This window comes from Marmota flaviventris, chromosome 8 (genome assembly GCF_047511675.1).
Source record: "Marmota flaviventris isolate mMarFla1 chromosome 8, mMarFla1.hap1, whole genome shotgun sequence".
NCBI lineage: Eukaryota > Metazoa > Chordata > Mammalia > Rodentia > Sciuridae > Marmota > Marmota flaviventris.
In genome coordinates this window covers 64,656,166-64,678,221 of record NC_092505.1, presented here as the reverse complement: position 1 = coordinate 64,678,221, position 22,056 = coordinate 64,656,166, and the positions used below count along the sequence as shown (strand labels likewise).

Genomic DNA, 22,056 nt, shown 5'->3' with positions numbered 1-22,056 from the left:
AAGGAATTATAGCACATGCCTGTAATCCCAGCAATTTGGGAAGCTGAGAAACGATTACTAGTTCAAAGATAGCTTCAGCAACTTATAAAGACCCTGTTTCAAAATAAAATATAAAAGGGTGTGGGGATGTAGTTCAGTGGTAAAATTCAACCCCCAGTACCAAAACAAAAACCAACAACAAATTCAGACTGTCTTGTAACCTGTCAGAGGAAACAAATTGGGGAAAAAAAAATGCAAAAAGAATGACATTGTTAACTATTGTTTGTATTGACTCAAAATTGTTTTCTTCAAAACTCTGTAAAAAATATGCCTTCCATCTCAACAGTCTCTCATGACAATTAAAAAATAAATGTTTACTACCATTCTACTAGGCAATACCAGGGCAGGTTCATACACCCCTTTTTTTTTTTTTTTTTTTTCATGTCAGTGCCTGATGCTTGTGGGATCCTGTAAGTCTGGGTACTAACCCTGTAAATTACAAGCACTTAAAAACAAAACAACAACAAAAAACTTGAGGACCTGTGATATTCTAGGACACTAATTTGTTCCCGAGTACATATTATAGGCAGAATTTTGACTTGGAGACACTAGATAATTTTATGTAAACCAAGATTAGGGGGAAAAAGTGGTGGGGGATGGAGAGGCTAGTAAGCGCTGAATAGTTGGGGAAGTTACACTTGAATTCAAGTGTTTAAACTATCACATAGTAAATAAGACAAAGTATGATGTCACTTGCACAGGCAAATATAATCAGGAGCCATACAACTCAGCTTATATGTAAAATAAATAAAAGAAAGGAATTCCTAGAACTGGAGGAGAAGTCTGTGTTAATCAGAAACCAAAATGAAGGAAAGACCTAATGAGGCATTTGGATCCTGAGATAAAATGTCAAATTATGTAGGAAATCAATCCTAATTTGTCTGACATGATCTCAAGCTAAATCACCAGATTTAAGCTAATCTGTGATCATTAAGTCTTTTTGTTTATACTTGAACCAATGGTAAGAGAAAAACCTATCAATGTAGGGAATATTTATTTCCGTCAAGTTCTTTTCAAAGTTAAAAGTAAAATCAAGACCTTTGAGGGAACTGATTTTCACTTTAGTAAAGGAAGGCTGTCACATGAATTCTACTTAAAATAGAATTTTACTTACCTTAAAAGAGGCCAAGTACTGCCTTGCTAACTGTAGACCCAGAATTTAGAAGAACAGGTGCTCAGAAAATTTGTGGAAATAATACATATACAGAATCTTGACAGTTTTACTATGCTTTAGGGTAGACTGCCAGTGATAAAATTCAAGATGTTTAAATCTTCAGAGCACTTTTGATATTGTCAATGACTTTTCAAAGATGAGCTAACTACATGAGGTTCAGAAATTTGGCCAAAGGAAAAAAATCTGTTAATCAGATAACCTGTTGACTCTACAGCCATTTAACACATCCTTAATTTCCACTTAAATCCCTTATGAGTTCAGAAGTCTTGAATTTTATTTTTTTAGTACCAGGGATTGAACTCAGGGGCACGCGACCACTGAGCTACATCCCCAGCCCTATTTTGTATTTTATTTAGAGGTTGCTTAGCACCTCACTGTTGCTAAGGCTGGCTTTGAACTCACGATCCTCCTATCAGCCTCCTAAGCCACTTGGATTACAGGTGCACACCACCGCGCCTGGCAGATGTCTTGAATTTTTGTGGACTCTAAATAAATGTTTTGTGGACAGTAGGATATCTTCCTAAATGTTGGATTTAAGCTTCCATCACAAATGTGGTATTTTTTTTTTATTAGTTGTTGATGGACCTTTATTTATATGTGGTGCTGAGAACTGAACCCAGTGCCTCACACATGCTAGGCAAGTGCTCTACCACTGAGCCACAACCCCAACCCCAAATGTGGTTATTTTTATATTAATTTGTGATGGAAACTTAAATCCAACACTTAACATAATGAGGAGCTGAGGCTCAACAGCTAGGTGACTGCACCATTTCGTAAGTGGCTTGTCTAGCCCTTGCCAAACCTTCAAGATGCAGCAGCCCTGGCTGACAGCTCCTTTGCAAACCTGAAGAAATCCCAAGCCGAACTAGCCAGGTAAATCGCACCTAGATCCTTGGAAACTGTGGGAGACAGTGTTTATTATTTTAAGCTGCTTAATTTTATGTTATAAACAAGGCACACTGGGCAAAGATAGCCCATTGTTTCCTGAATGGAATAAGTAAAATTAAATTACCAGTCTTGACTGAAATATTAAGTATTATTAAGTTCATGCTGTTAAAAATAAAATTTTCAATTCATATTTGTTTGATATCAGGAAAAGAATCCAATTCCTAAATTCCCTAATTGATTCTTAAGTGCAAAACTATATTTAAAAAAGAAAAAAATCTGAATGTACATATCTATAGATATACACACTATTGATTATATTGCAGCCTAAGTGCCATGTATTTTTTAAAAATTAGATTCAAAACAGTAGCAGGCCAGCTCCTTGGATATTTTTTCTCCGATAGGATTAAACTATAGATATTTAAAGTGTTTCTAGTGAGTTCCAAAAGGTCTGAATTAGGATGCTTTGGTTACACCCGAGCTATTGTAATGAGTTTTAAATTAGACTTAAAAGAAATATGAAGTAAATAGTGTGGGCAACAGTATACAATGACTATATACAGTTGCCAACTGCAGAATTCAGCAAAATGCAGGGTATTCTTTGACACTTATGGACATCACAGATCACTACCAGAACATCACATAAGTTTATTTCAGATGTAACAGCAATGTTAAAATTGACAAGTTTAATTCTTAACTGCACCAAGTAAACTTAGCCATTAAAGTAATTTTAAAGTTTTCCCTCCAAAAACTGAGGGAGCTTTTCTTTTCCACCACCACACACCAGTTTCCTAATAATCTCTTTTTGAAAGATTTTCAATTGATGAGTAAACTTTGAAGATATTTCAGAACTCCTTTCCTCAAATGAAAACTAATCTGGACAAATTATACATTGCATAGATTTCTCTACAGATTCTTTTCTTTAGAACCTAAATGCAAATTCCATACAGTATAAATTTAACCTACTTGCCCCACTGTAAAAACTATCTGTCCTGAAAAATATGATGGATATATCCTGTGATCTTCCAGTTAACAGAATTACTGTTTTACCTCAAAGATTATTTTTTATCATATATCAAAATAATCAACTCAACATGGGGTATTACTTTAGTCTTTACTGACTCATAGGCATACAAACTAGTGCCCAACTTCTACTTCTTCCAAATCTTCTTCTTGTATAAGTGGATGGAATTATTTAACACAAGTTTGATGTAGGATAGTTAACCCTTTACAAACACTCAGAATTTAGGTTAAATCTTTTAACTAGTGTGGAAAAAGAAACTAAATGACAGAAAGCCTACAAACTCAATTCAAACTTTAATATTTTTCCCTCTTTAAATAACAAGTACTTAATTGTCGTGAGGCAGCTATTCGGTTTTTGATAACCACATATAGGGATACATTCATAGGACTGCTTAGAAAGTCCAGGTGAAATGGATATAGAAATAGAGGCAGTGTCATCTCAGAAAACTCAGTTATATATCAAAATCTATTTTGATATCTGGAAGTTTACAAAAAGGCTGAATTCTTCACACTAATTACACTTCCTGTAACTCAAGCACTCTTTTCTTGTCAAGAGCAAGCTGAATCTTATCCACAAAGGTAAAGGTGCTTAATGCTAAACTTTTCTTCTAAGCCTACATTTGGATTGTTTAAGGAATTGATAATGAAGAAAACAGTGTGGTCTTTCTACATTTTTACTAATTTAAGATCAGAACACTAAAAATTCATTCACCAGCCATCTTCCTTTCTTATATTTTTCTTGGCACTCAAGACTATGGAAGTCTATTTTACTTTGTACTCTCACACTTACAAATAAAAACTTAAGGATATAAAGTGTGTACATTCTATAAAATAATATTGTCATTTAATCTATTTGGAGATGAGACTTTTATACCAGAATTTTACATGAGGATTAATATTACGAATCAAACTTCCTTAAAGTCAAATGACAGAAAACTCAAGCCCTGTGCATTGTTTGTAAAGTCTAATGAGAGCATTTCTTGAACCATCACTACTGACAAACCAACAAATTCTAAATGTTGAAGATGAGGCAATGGGAGTAAAACACAAGTATTCCAGATGTCTCTCATAAAGTTATCAACCTGTTAAAGCCACTCTCTACGTGTCAGAAAATGTTCTGACAAAAACCAGTCTGTCAGTAGAGGAGGTCACAGTGATATCTGCATTATTTATGCTTCTATCTTTCTTAGAAGCAATTTGTTTAACAATTCCCCTTATCCCAAATCCTTAAACTCAATATTGTAGGCACAGAGTATAAGCAAATCTGGGATGTTCTCCAACAGATAAGCAATAACGTAGCTATGTTATTCTCAAAAATACTGTTTAGATATTTTTTCCTATACAATCAAATGTTCAGTGGCCACACTTTCAATTAACAACCTGCATTAGTTGACATTAAATGCATTTATTGTGCCACAGTCCATCTAGGCTTCCTTTTAGGTATTTTTTTTTTAATATGTTTACGAGAAAATACCTGCTTTAGGTTGACTTAGGGATACTGACCTATAAGGACATCAACTCCACTTTTAAGGTTAGACTATTATTGGGTTTGCTGAAGGAAAAAGGTTGGGGGAAAAAAAAAGATCACAACAAAGCTCTTTAGGTCAGTTAAAGGCCATATCTCTAGCTGGGAGAATAAAAAAAGTTTTTTTCACCAGCTCATACTCTAAAAATTAATGACTCTAATATCAATAGCAAAGAAAAACAAATCTTCTAATAACCAGCTCACTCATTAGCAAAAAAGCAGTTTAACTCAAATGCTTTCAGACCAAAATATAACACAACCTACCCAAACTGCCTCATCCATCAGTCGGGGAAAAAATTGCTTTAAAAACCTAAATAAACTTGATATTTCTTACGAAGATAAAAATGGTCCAACTTCTGAGAAAGTGCTCAGAAGGACTAAAGGTGGAGTGAAGGCAATGTCTAGGGATTAACATCCCACAAATAGTTTTTAAGAACCTAGAGTACCACAAACACACTAAACTTGTCTATGAATTACAGAACAAGATATTGCTGCTGCTTCTTTTTATCTTTAGAAATAAACAATATCTGTAGGCTCTGCCCTTCAATGTGAAAGCAGGAAATAAGGAAAAAAATAAAATTGAAATCATCTGACACCCAAATTTTGGGACCATACATTTTAACTGTGAAACTAAACAGATCTACCTTCTCCTTCTTTCAAGACAACCACCGTACACACACACACCAAAAAAAAAAAAAAGAGAGAGAGAGAGAAAAAAAGAAAAACTAAAACAATCCAAACATGATTATTTTTAAAAGTCCTTGAAAGTATTAAAACTTCTAGAGGAAGAAAAGAAATGAGGAAAAAAAGGAACAAGTAGGGAGGAAAACTTAGGAAAGGCGGGGGACAGGGGCAGGGAATCAATGGGCCTCTCTTTTATTTGGCGACAAGCAAGTGCAAGAAAGTTCATTTGTAATTTGTTCAGTTGTCTGTTTTCTGCGCATCTGCATTCTGACCAGAAGGGACTTTGAGGTTTTTCTGAAGCACATGAGCATCTGCAGGCTCTATCCTCTTATAGTAGTTCTTCTTTGTCTCAATAATCTCAAAGCCAAACTTCCTGTAGAAGTCAATTGCTGACTCATTGCTGATCTGAACGTGCCTGAGATATAAAAGGTCATAAAGAAAGTAAATTAAAGTTTCATCAGCTTTTAAGTATTCTCCACACAGAGCTTCAACTTTGAATTAGAATGTTATTTTTTTTGTACATTTTCTTTACAATCACAATCAACTAATACTATCAATTACCACTAATTGATGATTTTTTATTTTTAACTGAATTATTCCATTCGAAAGACGTGGCTAGGAGAAGAAGGCTCAGTAAGAATATTTAGTCTTACAGTTAACAAAGGGAAAACTAGCCCTACTTTTGCCAGTAAGCGGGGGGAAAAAAAAGATTCCTGTAATTAAACATGGATTAAATAGCTGGGTGTGGTGGTACACAACTATAATCCCAGCTGTTCCAGAGGCTGACGCAGGAAGATCAGAAGTTCAAGTCGAATCTCAGCAACTTAATGAGACCCTCAGTAACTTAGTGACATGCTGTCTCAAAATAAATAAAAAAGAACTGGAGATGTAGCTCAGCGGTAAAGTGTTCCTGGTTTCAATCTCCAATACAAAAAAGAAACTAAAGGTGGGGTGAGGTTTAGATAACCGTAGGCAGGAATCAGAGGCCATACAGACAAAAGCAGAAAAATAATGATAAAAAACTTTAAAACTAGGGTCTCAAATCTGTTGTCTTCCTTTGAAATGAAAGACACATGTTGAATTGGGGGGGGGGGGTATTAGGGCCTAGCTAAGTGCTGAGGTTGGTCTTGCAATCCTCCTGCCTTGGCTTCCCAAATTTTCTAGGATTACAGATGTGTGCCACTGCTCCCAGCAAAAACAACATCAACAACAAAAAAATAAGAAATTAGAGCTTTCTCAATTACTCTTCAAAATAATACCATATTATTTAATATCTGCCATCACCAAACTGAATTACAATTACAAACATCCAGTAATAATCTTAGTCTTGTTCTTAATCTGCAGCCTTTTAAGAGTCAAATATAACCTCAGAGAATTACCTCTGATTTTGATTTTTTTAAATTGTAGTATAAATGGGCATATCACTGATAACCTTGAATGAATCGGAACAAACAGCAAGGCATGAAAAAAATAATATTAATAATATGAATGGTTTTAAATCTGAATGAATTTTAATCCTGACTTCATTTATATGACTTTGTAGTTCCCATCCCAATATAATGTAGCAATGTGTCTCAGATTCTTTATTTATTACTAAAACAAACCAAATAAACATTGTAACAAGTAGTCCAGTGCAGTGATACACTGCTAGCCTGTAATCCCAGCATTTTGGGAGGCTGAGGCAGGAGGATCACAAGTTCAAAGCCAATTTTAGCAATTTGACAAAGCCCTAAGCAGCTCAGCAAGATCCTATCTCAAAATAAAAAAAAAAAAAAAAAGGACTAGGGATGTGGCTCAGTGGTTAAGCACCCCGGGTTTCAACTCCTGGTACCAAATAAATAACAACAACAACAAAGCATTGTTACAACTATAGCAGGCCCCATCACATTCCCGGGTTCTGCTTCTACAGATTAACATATTAGGAAAGAAAATTGCATCTGAATGAACAGGTACACTGTATTTTCCCTTGTCATTCCCTAAACAATACAGTACAATTATAAATGTACACAGCACTTACATTATATTAAATATTATAAGTAATCTAACTGGATTTCATACAGGAGGATATCTGTAAGTCTTACGTAAATATGCTGCTATTTTATACAGAGGCTTGAATCACTCATATTTTGGTATCTATGAGGGGGACCAGGGGAGTGGGTCCTAGAAGCAATGTTATACAGGTACTGTGCAACAATCATTCCATGGTATTTTTTTAAGATACAGTAAGTGATCAGATTTTAAAATTTCTAGTAATGATTTTTATTGACATTTAAACTTTTGAGATAAGAACATTAAATATTATTTTACTTACAGATAGATGTTGTCAAAAGTGCCATCTTTTTCACAGATGTTTAGGACGTGATTTAGCATTTTAGTTCCTGTTAATAATACAAACAACAAATAAGTAACCTTAAAAGGCAACCTTTAAATTCTATACCTATTTGCCAACTGAACTACTTATTGGGACCTAATAAAATTTAAGAGGTAACATTAGACACTAAGAGATAAATATAGAGCAATTTTTTATACAAATATTTACAGATAGATATTTTTTTAAGTGGGGGGAAAATTAGACAAATCTATGGAGGGTTTTTCAATTGAATTATATTAGTAAACACTAGTTATTTTCACTTTATTTTATAAAAGAAATAAACTGACTTATTATATCAAAAAGATTTAACAAGGTACTTAGGCTTTGAAGGAAGGAGGGAAAGTGCGAGGGAGGAAGGAAGAAGGAAAGAAACAATGAATTACCTATTCCTAGCCTTCTGTAAGGTGCAAGACATCCTAGTGTCATGATGTAAAGTCTCTTCTGATTCTGTGAATGATCCACCCTGCAGCATACTGCACCTACAGCAATATCATTGAAATAGGCTGCCATAGAAAATATAAAGACATAAAGTTCAATAGACAAAACAACACATTTAATCATTTTTTCTAAGAGACTAAGTTGTTATTATAAGCATTAAATTTTAATTAGCTATCCTATGAAAATCAATGGCTTCAAAAACCTCTTACATTGTCTCAGAAGGCTGTAAAGCTAAATCATTGGTAACATACAGGCAAACACTAAGTAATAAAGAATATTTAGTGATTCCATTTAAAATTCAAATATTCTATATTTTTTTTGAGAACCTGAAACACTCCATTAACCTCACTTGTAAAATAAAAAGTCTTCTTGCTCTAATAGTAACGGGTGAAGTTCAAAACTACAAATTTTAAAACAGAAATAAAGAAAAAAGCCATATCTTACCAAGTTTTGCTAGCTCGCCAACCTCCAGCACATCCTTGTAGAACTTGTCATTGTAGCTGACTGGAAAAATGACCTGGTTCAATCTCTTCAACTGTTTAATATTGTGTGGTGTTACATCTCCCAACTCGATCCGGCTACTGGAACAAACCAATATGTACTCAATAAAATATAATTAGCTTCTCATTTATAAAGATAACATATTAAATGGGTATCAAGTTTTTTTTCATGATCGACAAATCCAACATTTTCATAATGACTTCATATCCCTAAAACTATTACCATTTAAGCAAATATGGCCAGATATTCAATACCAATTTTGCTAGTAACTTTCATACAAGGGACAAATATAGTATGCAACTATTAAGAAAGCCAGAACAATATCTTACAATGAATAGGAAAGATTTCCCTGTAGTTTACTATTCAAAAAATTAGATACAACTATTGATCAAAAAGAATGACACCTAATATTAGCAAGAGAAGTAGCAAATGGTATTCTTAAACCTTGCAGATGGTAAATATACAGTATCTCTTGAGAAAAAATCTAGTACAATGTACTGAAATAAGTAATCCTACTTCTAACATTTATCCCAAGAAAATAACTTGTGTAATAATTATGTGCCTATTAATTGAGAATAGTGGCCCTCCTGGGGCCACCTACTTCAAAGTCACAGTGGTGGTACTCAAAATTCACGTTCTTGGACATCCCACCCCACCTTTCAGGACCAGAATCTCTGGAAACAGAATCTATATTTTGAAAAACACAAGTTTGAAAAAAAAATTTTTTTATTTTATTTATTTTTTTATTGGTTGTTCAAAACATTACAAAGCTCTTGACATATCATATTTCATACATTTGATTCAAGTGGGTTATGAACTCCCATTAAGTTTGAAAATTATCTATCAAGAATTGGGTCCATTTTTGCCCATCCCCGCCAGAGTTCTGTTTCTATTCTTCACACATGAATAAATCCTACTTCTGTCACTCTTGGGGGGAAAAAATTTCTACAAAAACTATGTAATCAAAAGAACTGATTCCATGGAAAAAGGGATTAAAACTAAAAAGTTTCATACAGTAACCAAGTTATTTTGCCTATAAAGCTGTTAGTTTCAGATTATAAAGGCATTCGAATCTAACAGCAATGAATTGCAAACAAGTATGCTTATTAATCATTTGTATCACATTTGGGGTGTGTTGGGCAAATGACTCAACAAGAATGTCTACATTTTACCATACTTAGAATAGTAAAATGGAAAAAGCAAAGATAAAAAAGTGTTTACTGATAATGAGACTGATTAAAGTAAAGCATGCTATATCCAAATTTCTGGCACAGAAATATGTTGTAATATAATTTTGTGGAGAAAAAAGTATATTCCACCTATATATTCAATACTCCAACTTTTGTTCATATCTACAGAAAAATATCTGAAAAGGATATTTTTAAATATATAGCACAAACTATAGGCAATTTTCTGGTCATACAAATAAATATGGTATTCTCCAAAGTATCTGACAACTGAATTGAATTCCCTGTGTAAGATTCATGTCTTCTTTAAGTAGGTTTCACCTCATTCATAATAACTTCTCCTCTTCATTGAAGCGTAGCTTGTTTTTTTCTTTTTTAAAACTGAAGTAAATTAGGGCTGGGGTTATGGCTCAGTGGTAGAGCGCTTGTCTAGCACATACAAGGCCCTAGGTTCAATCCTCAGCACCACATTAAAAAAAAAAAAAACTGAAGTAAATTGCATCTTGTACCAAACCCTTTCTTAACTGAAATCCACTGGGCTTACTGCCTTGCTGTCTACCACTCTTATTTTAAATATTCTGCAGATACTGGTATCATGTAAAATATAGGATTCCATTAAATAAGGAGATCACATCTTACCTATACCATCTTCTCTTTTAACTTCCCATAGTGCCACAAATTGGGTACAGTAATTTATTTTACATACAATATAGCTTCTCTTGATTATATTCAGAGATATCACTTAAATTACTCCACTGCATTTTCTTAAAATAAAAGTCTTAGCCTCTGTATTTTAAAAGTGACTGAAAAATACATTAAGTTTAAATTTAAACAATAATGAGTAACTAAAGAACTTAGGAACTCAAGCTTCTAAATGATAAGTGAAAAGACTATAGTTTTTAAAATTTGAAGAATGACCTCTTGGCAGTTACCAGGCTTCAAGTATATTTATAATTTTCTGAAGGATAATAAGTACTAAAAAAAAAATTTTTTTTTCATTAGGCTTGGCAGATCAAGCCTATATTGAAGAAACAAAACTGAATCATTACAGTATAGCAGCTTAATCTTTCCTTGCTTAATTTTTTACAAGTCTTGTTTTTTTTTTTTAGGTGCATAATCATAGAAATGACTTAGGAAGTGAAACTATTCTGAGGAACAAGACCAGAAATAGTTTGACATAGTCTCTCAGTATTTTTCTATATGCAAACATGTACTGTTTGGTAGCTGTCTGAAAAATTAATTAGATTCTTACTAGATGGTCAGAATATACTAGAAACAATTTCAAAGTGGTGACTAAAGGTACAACTGTCAGCAAAATTTAGCTTCAAATATAGTTTATTTTCATTAACATGATATGTCTAATTGAAATGGAATACTTCTGTAATCCTGATCACTTAGCTCCAAAATTATTTTAAGATGTGGATATTCTAAATATATCAGTAATATAATATCAACCTATAATTTAGCAAAGAACATGTGCAGTATTAAAGGCATAGGATAATTTCAACATAAGGGATATGTAGAAATGTCAAGAAAATGAGAATATCCCATGACTATAACAACCAAAAAGTAGAAGAGCTCCCAAAGTTTTTTGAAGTCCCAAATCTCTATTAGAAAATTAATATAAAAACACAGTTTCTAAGAACTCAGTGAATTTAAACTTTTCTTGAGTTCTTATTGTGGGAAGAGGTAAGATGTACAGTCTAAGGAGAAGGTAAAACATTAACAAAATAGTAATGGTGTATTTCCAAAATTGTAACCTGTTCGGTAAGGCTAAAATATAAATTACTCCATGGGTACATTAAGAAAGCTGATGTTGAAACAATTCTACAAGGGCCCTGCACATATTTTCTTGGTGATTTTATTCATTCCTATGACTTTAATGCTGCCTACTTCCAAATTTGTATGTAGCCTAAACTTCATTCAGAATTCCAAAATCTGATTCAAAACAACTCTAGTAACACTCCCCCCAAGTACATATACTGGAAACTAAATATACAGACCCTTCCCCCAAAATGTCTAACCTGCAGTTTTCCCCATTTTTGTTGGTGGCCTCTTCATCCTTGGCTGTGTACTGCCCTTGCCTTCTTTTAGTCTTTGTCCAAATGACATCTCAAGAAAGCTTACTTCAACACAAATGGTTTTCTTATAATCTTGACAGGCTTTCTTTGTTTTAAATAAATATTTATATATATATATATTTGTTAAATATATTTATTAATATACATTATATAAAATATATTTATTAAATTATATTTAGTTGAAGTTGGACACAATATCTTTATTTTATTTATTTATTTTTTATGTGGTGCTGAGGATTGAACCCAAGGCCTTGCATGTGCTAGGTGAGAGCTCTACCGCCAAGTCACAACCCCCGTCCTTGACAGGCTTTCTTATCAGGATTAAGTTGGCTTCAAAGTTTGGAAGTGTTCCTTCTTTTTTAGCTTTGCTCATATTTGCTTCAGGTATTTTCAGGTTGTTAATAGGAATGTTAAGTACTCAGGACTGTTATAAACTGTTGATAACTTGACCTCTGTATAATTCTGAAACATCCTTCATTTTCACTGATGATACTTCTCATTTTAAAGTCTGCTTTATTTATCACAGACACAGCTTTCACCTAATCAATGATGCATGGTGTATCTTTTAGCAATTAAAAAAAATTTTTTTAAAACTTCCCCAAATCCTTAAAGTGCCATGTAAGCAGCAGCATTTACATAGTTCAAGACCAATCTGTACTACACATTGGGACTCTATCTATTAATAAATTTAAAAAGTAAAAATAAAAAATAAAATTTCTTGTAAACAATACACACTCAAGTCCTACTCCTTTCATCTGACAATTAGAGTTATCTAGTCCAGTCAAACTCTCAATGCAATAATTAATTCAATCAATCCAAGTCCACCAGCTGGCAATTTTTTGTACCAACTATTAGTCGTTTTTTATTTTCCACTTTTTTTGGCATAGGGGAATCAATTTTCTCTTGGCTTTTTTTAAACTTTAAATTCACTCTTTAGAGTGTATAGCTCTGAGTTTTGACAAATATGTAAAATCATGTAACCACTATTATACACATACATATAATCATGTAGTGAAATATGTACTAGTTCTACCACCCTAAGAACCTCCTACATATAACCATACCACTCCCAGGCAACCACTAATCTGTTCTTTATAATTTTGCCTTCGAGAATGTGACAAAAATTGAATCACAAAATACACAATGCTTGTTTAGCTTTTCATTCAGCATAATTCCTGATACAACAGTGTATTCCATCCTTGTCAATGTTGAGTAGTATTTCATTTTATAGACAGATGTATCATACTTTGTCACTGCTATGCTACAGATTGGACCCAGGGCCCCTCACATACACAGAACTACACTCCTAGCTTTATCCTCTAGTTGAAGAGCATTATGAGTTGTTTATAAGTTTTGAAGATTATAAAGTTCCATTAACATTTGCATATAGGTTTTTCGTGAATGTGTTTTCATTTCTTTTAATAAATACCAAGGAGTGGGAATGCTAAATTATGGGTAAGTACATGAGAATTCCAGTTGTTCTATATTCTCACCAACACTGGGCATTGTCAACTTTAAACTTTATGCTGTTCTAATTAGTGGGTTAAGACATCTCATTGTGGTTTTTATTTATGTCCCTATATAACAAATGATATTGAATATCTTCTCGTGTACTTACTTTTTACCATGTTTTCCTTGGTTAAGTTTATGTTCAAATCTTCTGCCCATTTTTTAAAAAACTTAGTTTTTGTAAGCATCTTGTCCTCTATAAGTTATAGCTACATACATATTCTCTATGAGTCATTTCGCAAAAAATTTTTTCATTCTGTGGCTTTTTTCATTTTCCTGTTTTTTTTTTAATTATTTTTTAGTTGTAGTTGAACACGATATCTTTATTTTATTTATTTTTATGTGGTGCTGAGGATCAAACCCAGGGCCTCACACATGCTAGGCGAGCACTCTACCACTGAGCCACAATCCCAGCCCCAATTTTCCTGTATTTTATGGAGTAGGAGCTTTACATTTTGGTTGAATGTCTTTTGGGAAATACTTCTCAGGGTCTTACCTAAGAAATTTTTGCTTAACTAAAGGTCACAGATTATTTGATTAATTACAAAGATATGCAACTATCAACCTCAATTCAGCTTTGGAAGTGCTTATACAGTCAATCCTCTTTCCTACTCACAGTAAGCCACAATGTACAGTTTCTCTTAGTACAGATTTGCTGTTCCTGGACATTTCCAACATGAAATCACACAATAATGTTATCTTTTACACTAGACTTCTTTCCTGCTGCATAATATTTAAGGTTTCCCCATGTTGTAGTATATTAGAAGCTCAATCCTTTTATTTCATTGTGGTATGAATATATATAACGTTTTGCTTATCTGTTTACCAGTTGATGAGCATCTGACAGATGTGTACTTCCTAGCTATTATAAATAAAGTTGCTAAGAATTTTGTATACAAGTCTTTGTACAGGTATATGCCTTACTTTTTTTCCTGAAAGTGGGATTGTGGGGTGGATAGCAGGAATGGTTTTTAAGAAACTACTTACTAAAGTATAATAATGACTCTCAAAGGATAACCATTTCCTAATCCAACGTAACATACATTATTTTACATGGAAAAAATGTATTTTGCAGATTAAGACCTTGATATATGAAAATTAACCAAGATTATCCAGATGGGTCCAAAGTCCTTAAGAACCAGAGATGAATCCAGGCCCCACAGCCCATGCCTGTAATCTCAGGGACTCGGGCAGCTGAGGCAGGAGGATTGCAAGTTCAAAGCCAGCTTCAGCAAAAGCGAGATACTAAGCAACTCAGTGAGACCCTATCTCTAAAACACAAAATAGATCTGGGGATGTGGCACAGGTTGAGGTGCCCCTGAGTTCAATCCCAATATCAAAACAACAACAACAACACCCCCCCCAAAAAAAAAAAAAGAAATAGAGATGACAACAGAGCACAGCAAAGAGTTCACACTGCTAGATTTGAGACGAAGAAAGAGCTTTGAGTCAAGGAATCTAGCTGCCCTTGTGGAAGCTGGAAAAGGCAAGGAAATGGATTCTCCTCTAGAGCCTTTAGAAGAAATACAATCCTGCTATAAGAGTTTGATAGGGCTATTTTAACAAATTAACATAAATTTAGTGACTTAAAGCAACAAAACATATTTTCTCACAGTTCAGGAGATTAGAAGTCTGAAATTATGCTAAGGGCAGGGCCATGCCTTCTAGCCCATAGGAAAGAATTCTTCTAGTCTTTTTTAGTCTCTAGTGGCCCTATATATTTCTTGGTTCAAGGTAGTGTTTGTTTTCCACCTTCACATGGGTCTTCACTGAGTCTGTGTCCTCTCCTATTCTTAGACAGACTCTAGGTCAATGGATTCACAACCCACTCTAATCTAGTATGACCTTGACTTAATTTTATCTTTAAAGACTATATTTCTAAATAAGGTCACAGGCTGAGAATCTGGGTAGATTTGAATATTTAGTGGTAACTTTTAAATCACTAGATCTGCCAACACCTTTACTTTTAGCCCAGTGGAGCCCATTTCAGACATCTGACTTCAAGAACTGTAAGACAATAAATTTGTGTTACTTTAAGCCCTGAAGTTTGAATTGTTTCAGCAACAACAGAAAACTAATATACCACTTAAACGTTTACAAAATGGCTACACAATTTATATTCTCACTATTAATGTATTGGGGTTATAACCCTCCAAGTTTTCCAACATTATTTTTTTTATTACCTGTTTCCAGTCATTCTAGCAATGTGACACTGGACACGCATTACTCTAATCATTACTGACACTGGGAATCTTTCTGTATGGTTACCAGTCATTTGTATATTCTTGGTGAAATGTTTAAGTTTTTTGCCCATGGCATAGACCTGGGATTAAACCTAGGATTTTGACAATGACTAAATTCGTAAGGAATTGAATTGTCTGTCTTAAGTGAGTTAAAATATATATTCTGGACATAAGTCCTATAATCAAAATTATAATTTTCAACTCCTCTGTTCCAATTGTGGCTTGTCTTTTCATTTTCTTAGCTGTATATCATAATAACCTAAGATGATAATAATTGAAAAAGCGGAGGATTTTCTGCAACATCTTTGCAATCTATCTGTAAATCTAAAACAAGTTTAAAAAAATTTTTTTACACAATACCTTTATTTTATTTACTTTTATTTATAAAGAAGTCATAAGTTTTAAACTGTGCATCATCCTAATTAGCGAGATAAAAGTCTTGTGCCTTTTCACTCAGTCTCATCTGGGATGTGAGTCATCCTTCTGTCCAAATTTTTTACACAATACCTTTATTTTATTAACACAGTGATGAGGATCAAAATCAGTGCCTTACACATGCTAGGAAATTGTTCTACCACTGAGCTATAACCCCAGCCCAACAAGTTTATTTTATTTTTTTTTAAAGGATGATGAGGCATTTCAGCCAAATGCAATCAGTGGAGTGTAGGAATTTGATGTAAATAAATATTAAAAGGACATTTATAAGGCAGGAAAACTACAGATTAATAGTTTTAATCATATTAGCTATTGTAATTATGTTAGGAAAAAAACTTTTCTATTCAAGATTCATACTGAACTATTTAAAGGTACAGTGAGATAGTAGGTGTAGGATTTCCTTTCAAGTGTTCCGGCTGAAAAGGAAAGTAAGGGTCAAAGATGAAACAACATGGGAATCGACCCTACTACTTTCTAGAATTGAAAGATGTTGTTTATTGTCTGTTTTCTTTACTTTTATATGTGTGAAAATTTCCATAAAAAAACAAAGAAATACAAACACCACTCATTAAATAAAGCACAAGATATAGAATTTTGAAGTTAGGTTTTATATCAACTTGGTGAGGAAAGAACAGACATGTTATTGGTGATATGAAAACATTAAAAAAAACAACAACACTTGATGCCTCATTTATTCTTTACTGTTTAAAAGACAAGCAAAAGGAGGCAAGAACTTCACATTTTTAACAAATAGTAACTTCTCAATCTCTAGCTGTACCAAGCTTTCACTTTGTGGGAGAAGCTGAGTAAGAGAATGAGTCTTCCATTTAGGTACAGATCTCCCTTCCAAATACCTAAACCAAACATCTGAGATATGTATGTATACTGATGTATGTACATATGCGTATGTGTGTGAGGGGATATGTGTATGTTAATATATATATATATATATATATATATATATTCTCCTAAGGTGCTGTGGATGGAATCTGGGGTCTCCACTGGGCCCTAACCCCAGTCTCTAGACATATTTAAAACAGGAAAAAGAACACAGAAAACTTGTTACATGTCTAAGACATGAGAGTATGAGATTCAGTGACATATTTTTCATTAGATTAGTGTCAAACACTCTAAAGGGAATACAGTTAGCTTTTTATATGAAAGACTACCTCTTTATACATTACTTTTAGAGTTGTTTCCTTGAACACAGAACAGATATACCATAAAGAATATGTGAGTTTTAGGGGTAGAACAGCAACCTATAAAGATGTTGGAAAAAAATTTTCTAGAGTAGGAGAAAAATCCTGGAGAAGCAGTGTCACAAAATCCAATAGATTCCTAACCTGGGAATATATAATAACCTTGCTCAAAATTCACAGTGCAAACTTCCATCTTAGAATTTACTTTTGTAATAAATCTTGTTACATAAAACATCCATTTTAACACCCACTTAAATTATAGTAGTCCTCCCTTACCTTAGGTTTTGCTTTCTATAATTTCAGTTACCACAGTCTGAAAACATTAAGTGGAAAATCGCAGAAATAAACAAGTTATACGTTTTAAACTGTGGATCATCCTAATTAGTGATAAAAGTCTTGTGCCTTTTCACTCAGTCTCATCTGGGATGTGAGTCATCCTTCTGTCCAATGTATCTGCACTATATAGGCTACCTGCCAGTTAGTTCTTAGTAGCCATCTTGTTATCAGATCCCAGTATTGCAGTGCTTGTGTTCAAGTAACCCTTTCTTAGTAGCCTAATAATTCATCACAAGGCCTATCATTCATGTCACTTTATCTCATCATGTAGGCAATGTATCATCTCACGTCACAGAAGAAGGGTGATTATAGTACATTAGGATATTTTGAGAAGACTACATGCACAAGCTAGGTGCACTGGAGCACACCTGTAATCCCAGCAGCTAGGGAGGCTGAGGCAGGAGGATGGTGAGTTTAAAGCCAGCCTCAGCAACAGTGAGGCACAAAGCAACTCAGTGAGACCCTGTCTCTAAACAAATACAAAAAAGGGCTGGAGATGAGTGCACCTGAGTTCAATTCCTGGTACCCGCCCCCCCAAAATAAATAAAAATTAAATAAAAAAATTTAAAAGTCCATATGCATAATTTTTATAATATTGTTAAAATTCTTGTTTTATTATTATTTTATTATTATGCCTAATTCATAAATTAAGCTTTTACCATAGGTATATACTGCATAGGCATAAAATAGCATATATCAGGTTCAATACTTTCTGTGGTTTCAGGTCATTCACTGGGGTCTTGGAACATATACCCCGGGGATAAATGAGAATTACTTTAAGAAAAAAACATCCCTTATGTGTGATTTACAAAGCTGAGGAATCAGTACCAGAAATAAAGACTATGTATGTCCAATGTATCTGCACTATATAGGCTACGGTGGCCATGGCAAAAAGAATTAGAATAGGTCAATGGAAAAAGTATGCTATATGATTAGAGTAAATTTGACTTCAAATATTAATTATTTCCCCTAGTCAATTAGCACAGAATGCTACACTATAGTTCCAATTTATGTGTAACAGCAATTTATGTGTAAGAGGACCTGTGATTCAAATTCAAATCTGTCCCTGCAATGTGGGATTAAAAATGTACAATGATGGTTTGCCTTCTGAAAAGAGTTCAAGTTAACAAGGTAGACCATTTATCAGTAGTTTAAGACTTCTATTCTGTACATAAGCCTGAAAGTTTGCCTAAAAGCCGAATCAGTCAAATGATCACAGCTACTGACCCACAGTGTTTTTTTTTTTTTGATTTTTAAATTAAGTTGGATGCTAAAACTTAAATGAGAGGATTTTACATAAAGCCTAAATTTGCAATTTCTCATTTTACTCATGTACATTACCAGCTCGTTCCTACTGGCATGGGAGTTTACAACTCTTAGAAAACTGAAGACAGCGATTACTAAAGGAACTAAAATATCTTAGCTCAAGTAAATCCATGAGACATTATTTTTTTCTTGATTTCAAAGCTATAACTATCAAATCCCAAGTCATCTTCATATAGCAATCCTTATACTATGGATCCAACTGCAGGCAGACTGACAGAAACAAGAAAGAGCAACTACAATGGCACTCAGAATTCTCAATTAAGTCCTCAGATCTGAAATAACCGTATACATCTACATAGCCTATTAGCTAGTAATTTGTGTCAGCATAAGACTAGTCTGTTATTCAGTCAAATCTTATAACCATAATCTTTGGGATTAGAATATGGAAATGGGAAACTTTTATTTTTGGTTTAGTAAACAAGCTAAGTGACAAAATGAGATAATGTCTCCCCACGTTTAGCATAGCAACATAAACCATAACAAGCATTTGAATGTTCTGAGTGTCAATCATGCCAATGATTTCGAATTTAGTGGCATTATACTGAAAGGCCACAAGATGGGGATGATTCCACAAAAATGGGTTTCTGTGCAAAGTATGACTTTTAAAGTTATATAGTAAAAAGTGAAAATAAAAAAGCAAGCTCAAAACCTGTTTATGCTATCAATGGGTATAGCATACCTTGGCACAAAATTTTAACTATACGGTCACTTCTTGCACTCTTTGACCAGAAAACACTCGAAAACCACTGGGTCTATTCCCCCTTCATTTTACAGATGATAAAACCAAAGCCCTGAGAGACAAATAAAATCTGTAGTTTTATAGACAGTTATCAATAAAGCCAGAATCAGGCCTAGGTCTAGGAATTTCCATTTTAGTACAAGATCAGTCATATCATGTTCCCTCAAAGAAGTCATCAATTCTCAAAGTGTGTGTACTGGGGAGATGTGGGTAAGAGGTGTTAATCTTATGTGTAATGATAATGGTGCAGTTGTATAAAACTCAAAGTTTGTCTACTAGCAAGAATCAGATTATGACCATGGTCCTCAGAATAAAAAATTTCGAACAGGTAGATAATTTTTTCTTAGCTGGCAGTAATCTTGTTCTAAACTCTTGCTTTCAGTAATTACATGAAAGGGTTAACTCCTCTAGAGAATTTCTTCTTCCACAGAAAAGCCCGTTCAAAATTTCTCAAAGCACAGCTTAAATACTAACTGCTCACGGTGCCTTAACCTGTCTCCCTAGTCTTCTACCCATAAAAAATTTATTACTGCTTCTGCCTTTCCAGGACACATTTCAGTACTTCCATAAGCATTTATTTTTATACTTTGTCTTTTCTTCTAAACTATAATATTTAGAGCAAGTCCCCAATATTTCAAGAAATCACCAAATTATTTTCAGTAAATACAAGAACTCTAGACCTTAATATTAACTGATCAGACTCTTATCATATCATCTAGATTTCAGAGTAGGGTTTCTCAATTTCAGTACAACTGACACTTCAGGCTAGATAATTCTTGAGAGAAAGCTTTCCTGTGCATTGTCGGATGTTTAGCAGCATCCCTAGCTATTAGATGCCAAAACTCTTCAAACATTTATCAGTAATTAGGGAGGAGTGCAGGAGGAGAGGTTTGCTCCTGGTAGAGAATCATTGTTCTACAGGTTTAGCAGCATCAAAAAAGTGGTAGTATGGGGGTTGGGGTTGTGATTCAGTGGCACAGCGCTCACCTAGTGGCTCTGGGTTCATTCCTCAGCACCACATAAAAATAATAAAATAAAGGTACTGTGTCCAACTACAACTAAAAAATAAATATTAAAAATACTTATTTTTTTCATATAACAGTCAAAAAATAAGACCAATATACTCCATATCTATACATGCATAAATCTTTAAACAAACAAAGTGGTAGTGGGTGGACTGCTTTCCTAATTGTTAAACTGCAAGAATCAGAGGTGTAAAAAAAAAAAAACCCTCAGAAATTATTTGGTTAATTGCTAATGCTAAATACACACATGGACACAATGTACTCAAGGCCTTTACCTAAAAAGAATTAATTACTCTGTGAAAAAAATTTCCATTATCATCCACATATTAAATTAGAACTCCTTCTGAGCTATGGTTTTACCTTTATTACCAAGTAAATGTTAATGTCTTTATTTCCAAATCTTAGCATCCAAAAATGTATTCCTTAATGCTTATTGGTTATTTGCACAGGAATCTCAAAATCAATTCAAATTACAAAAAATTAGAGCATCTACCTCTATTCATATCTGTCTTCATAAATAGATCCATCATTCATCCAATATCGAAATTTAATTCTGATGTATCCTTATATCCTTTTACAATTCTTATTAGTTTTGCTTCCTCAAATACCATCATAACCTATTCTTATACCCTTTCTCTTAGCATCATAATTCAGGCCACTATTTCAGCCTTAATTTTAAGAGCCTAATGAAGGAGAATAAGTCTAGCACCTAGGAGATAGCCATCACAATGCAATGAGAATAATCTTCCTAAAATAAATAATCTTCTCTGCTCAAAATCTTTCAATAACTGTTGGGGCTGAAATTGTAGCTCAGTGGTAGAATGCTTGCCTAGCATGTGTGGGTTCCCGCCTCAGCACCACTTTGAAACAAAGACTTTTACCACCTAGCTACAGCTACTGATCTAGTTTCTCCCTACCACCCTCAACAACTTTTGGTCACATAAAACTACTAAAAAAATTCCAGAATCCACTAAGCTGTTTTTCATTCTTGGCTTATTTCTGCCTTTTTTTTTTAACTAGAAGATTATAGATATCACATCATCTGTACACGGATATTTTAATGATTAAATGAGAATCCATTACTTGGCCCAGTAGGAATATCAGGTAGCAGTTAAAAAAAAGAGTGTCATGAGTGAAAAGGACAAGAACAGGCACAAAAGCAAATAAGAGAAAGTGGTTTAAAGAGTACACTTCAAATATGACTCCAAGGCTTTATTTCTTGGTATCGTAGAAAGTCAGTGCTAAACATCAGACATATATCATAGCAGTCATGGGTAGGTGTCAATAACAGCACTTTTTCCTGTAGTCTGAGAACTCATCAAAGCCATCAACACCT

The 22,056-nt window shown here is 33.8% G+C and overlaps 1 protein-coding gene across 3 annotated transcripts in view; it reads right to left on the bottom strand.

Annotated features, from left to right (window-relative positions):
- Naa50 (N-alpha-acetyltransferase 50, NatE catalytic subunit) overlaps positions 1-22,056 on the bottom strand; it is a 32,958-nt gene that overhangs the window by 5,094 nt on the left and 5,808 nt on the right. Inside the window, exons 2-5 of one of the 3 annotated variants that reach the window (XM_027936094.2) lie at positions 8,584-8,720; positions 8,085-8,204; positions 7,642-7,708; positions 3,397-5,745 (exon numbers count right to left, since the gene is read on the bottom strand). In XM_027936094.2, the coding sequence (XP_027791895.1) occupies positions 5,568-5,745; positions 7,642-7,708; positions 8,085-8,204; positions 8,584-8,720 (502 nt within the window). In that variant the 3' untranslated portion in view covers positions 3,397-5,567. Of the gene's footprint in view, positions 1-3,396; positions 5,746-7,641; positions 7,709-8,084; positions 8,205-8,583; positions 8,721-22,056 lie in introns of those variants that run through there. The other 2 variants (XM_027936095.2, XM_071615333.1) reach the window with 2 other exon arrangements.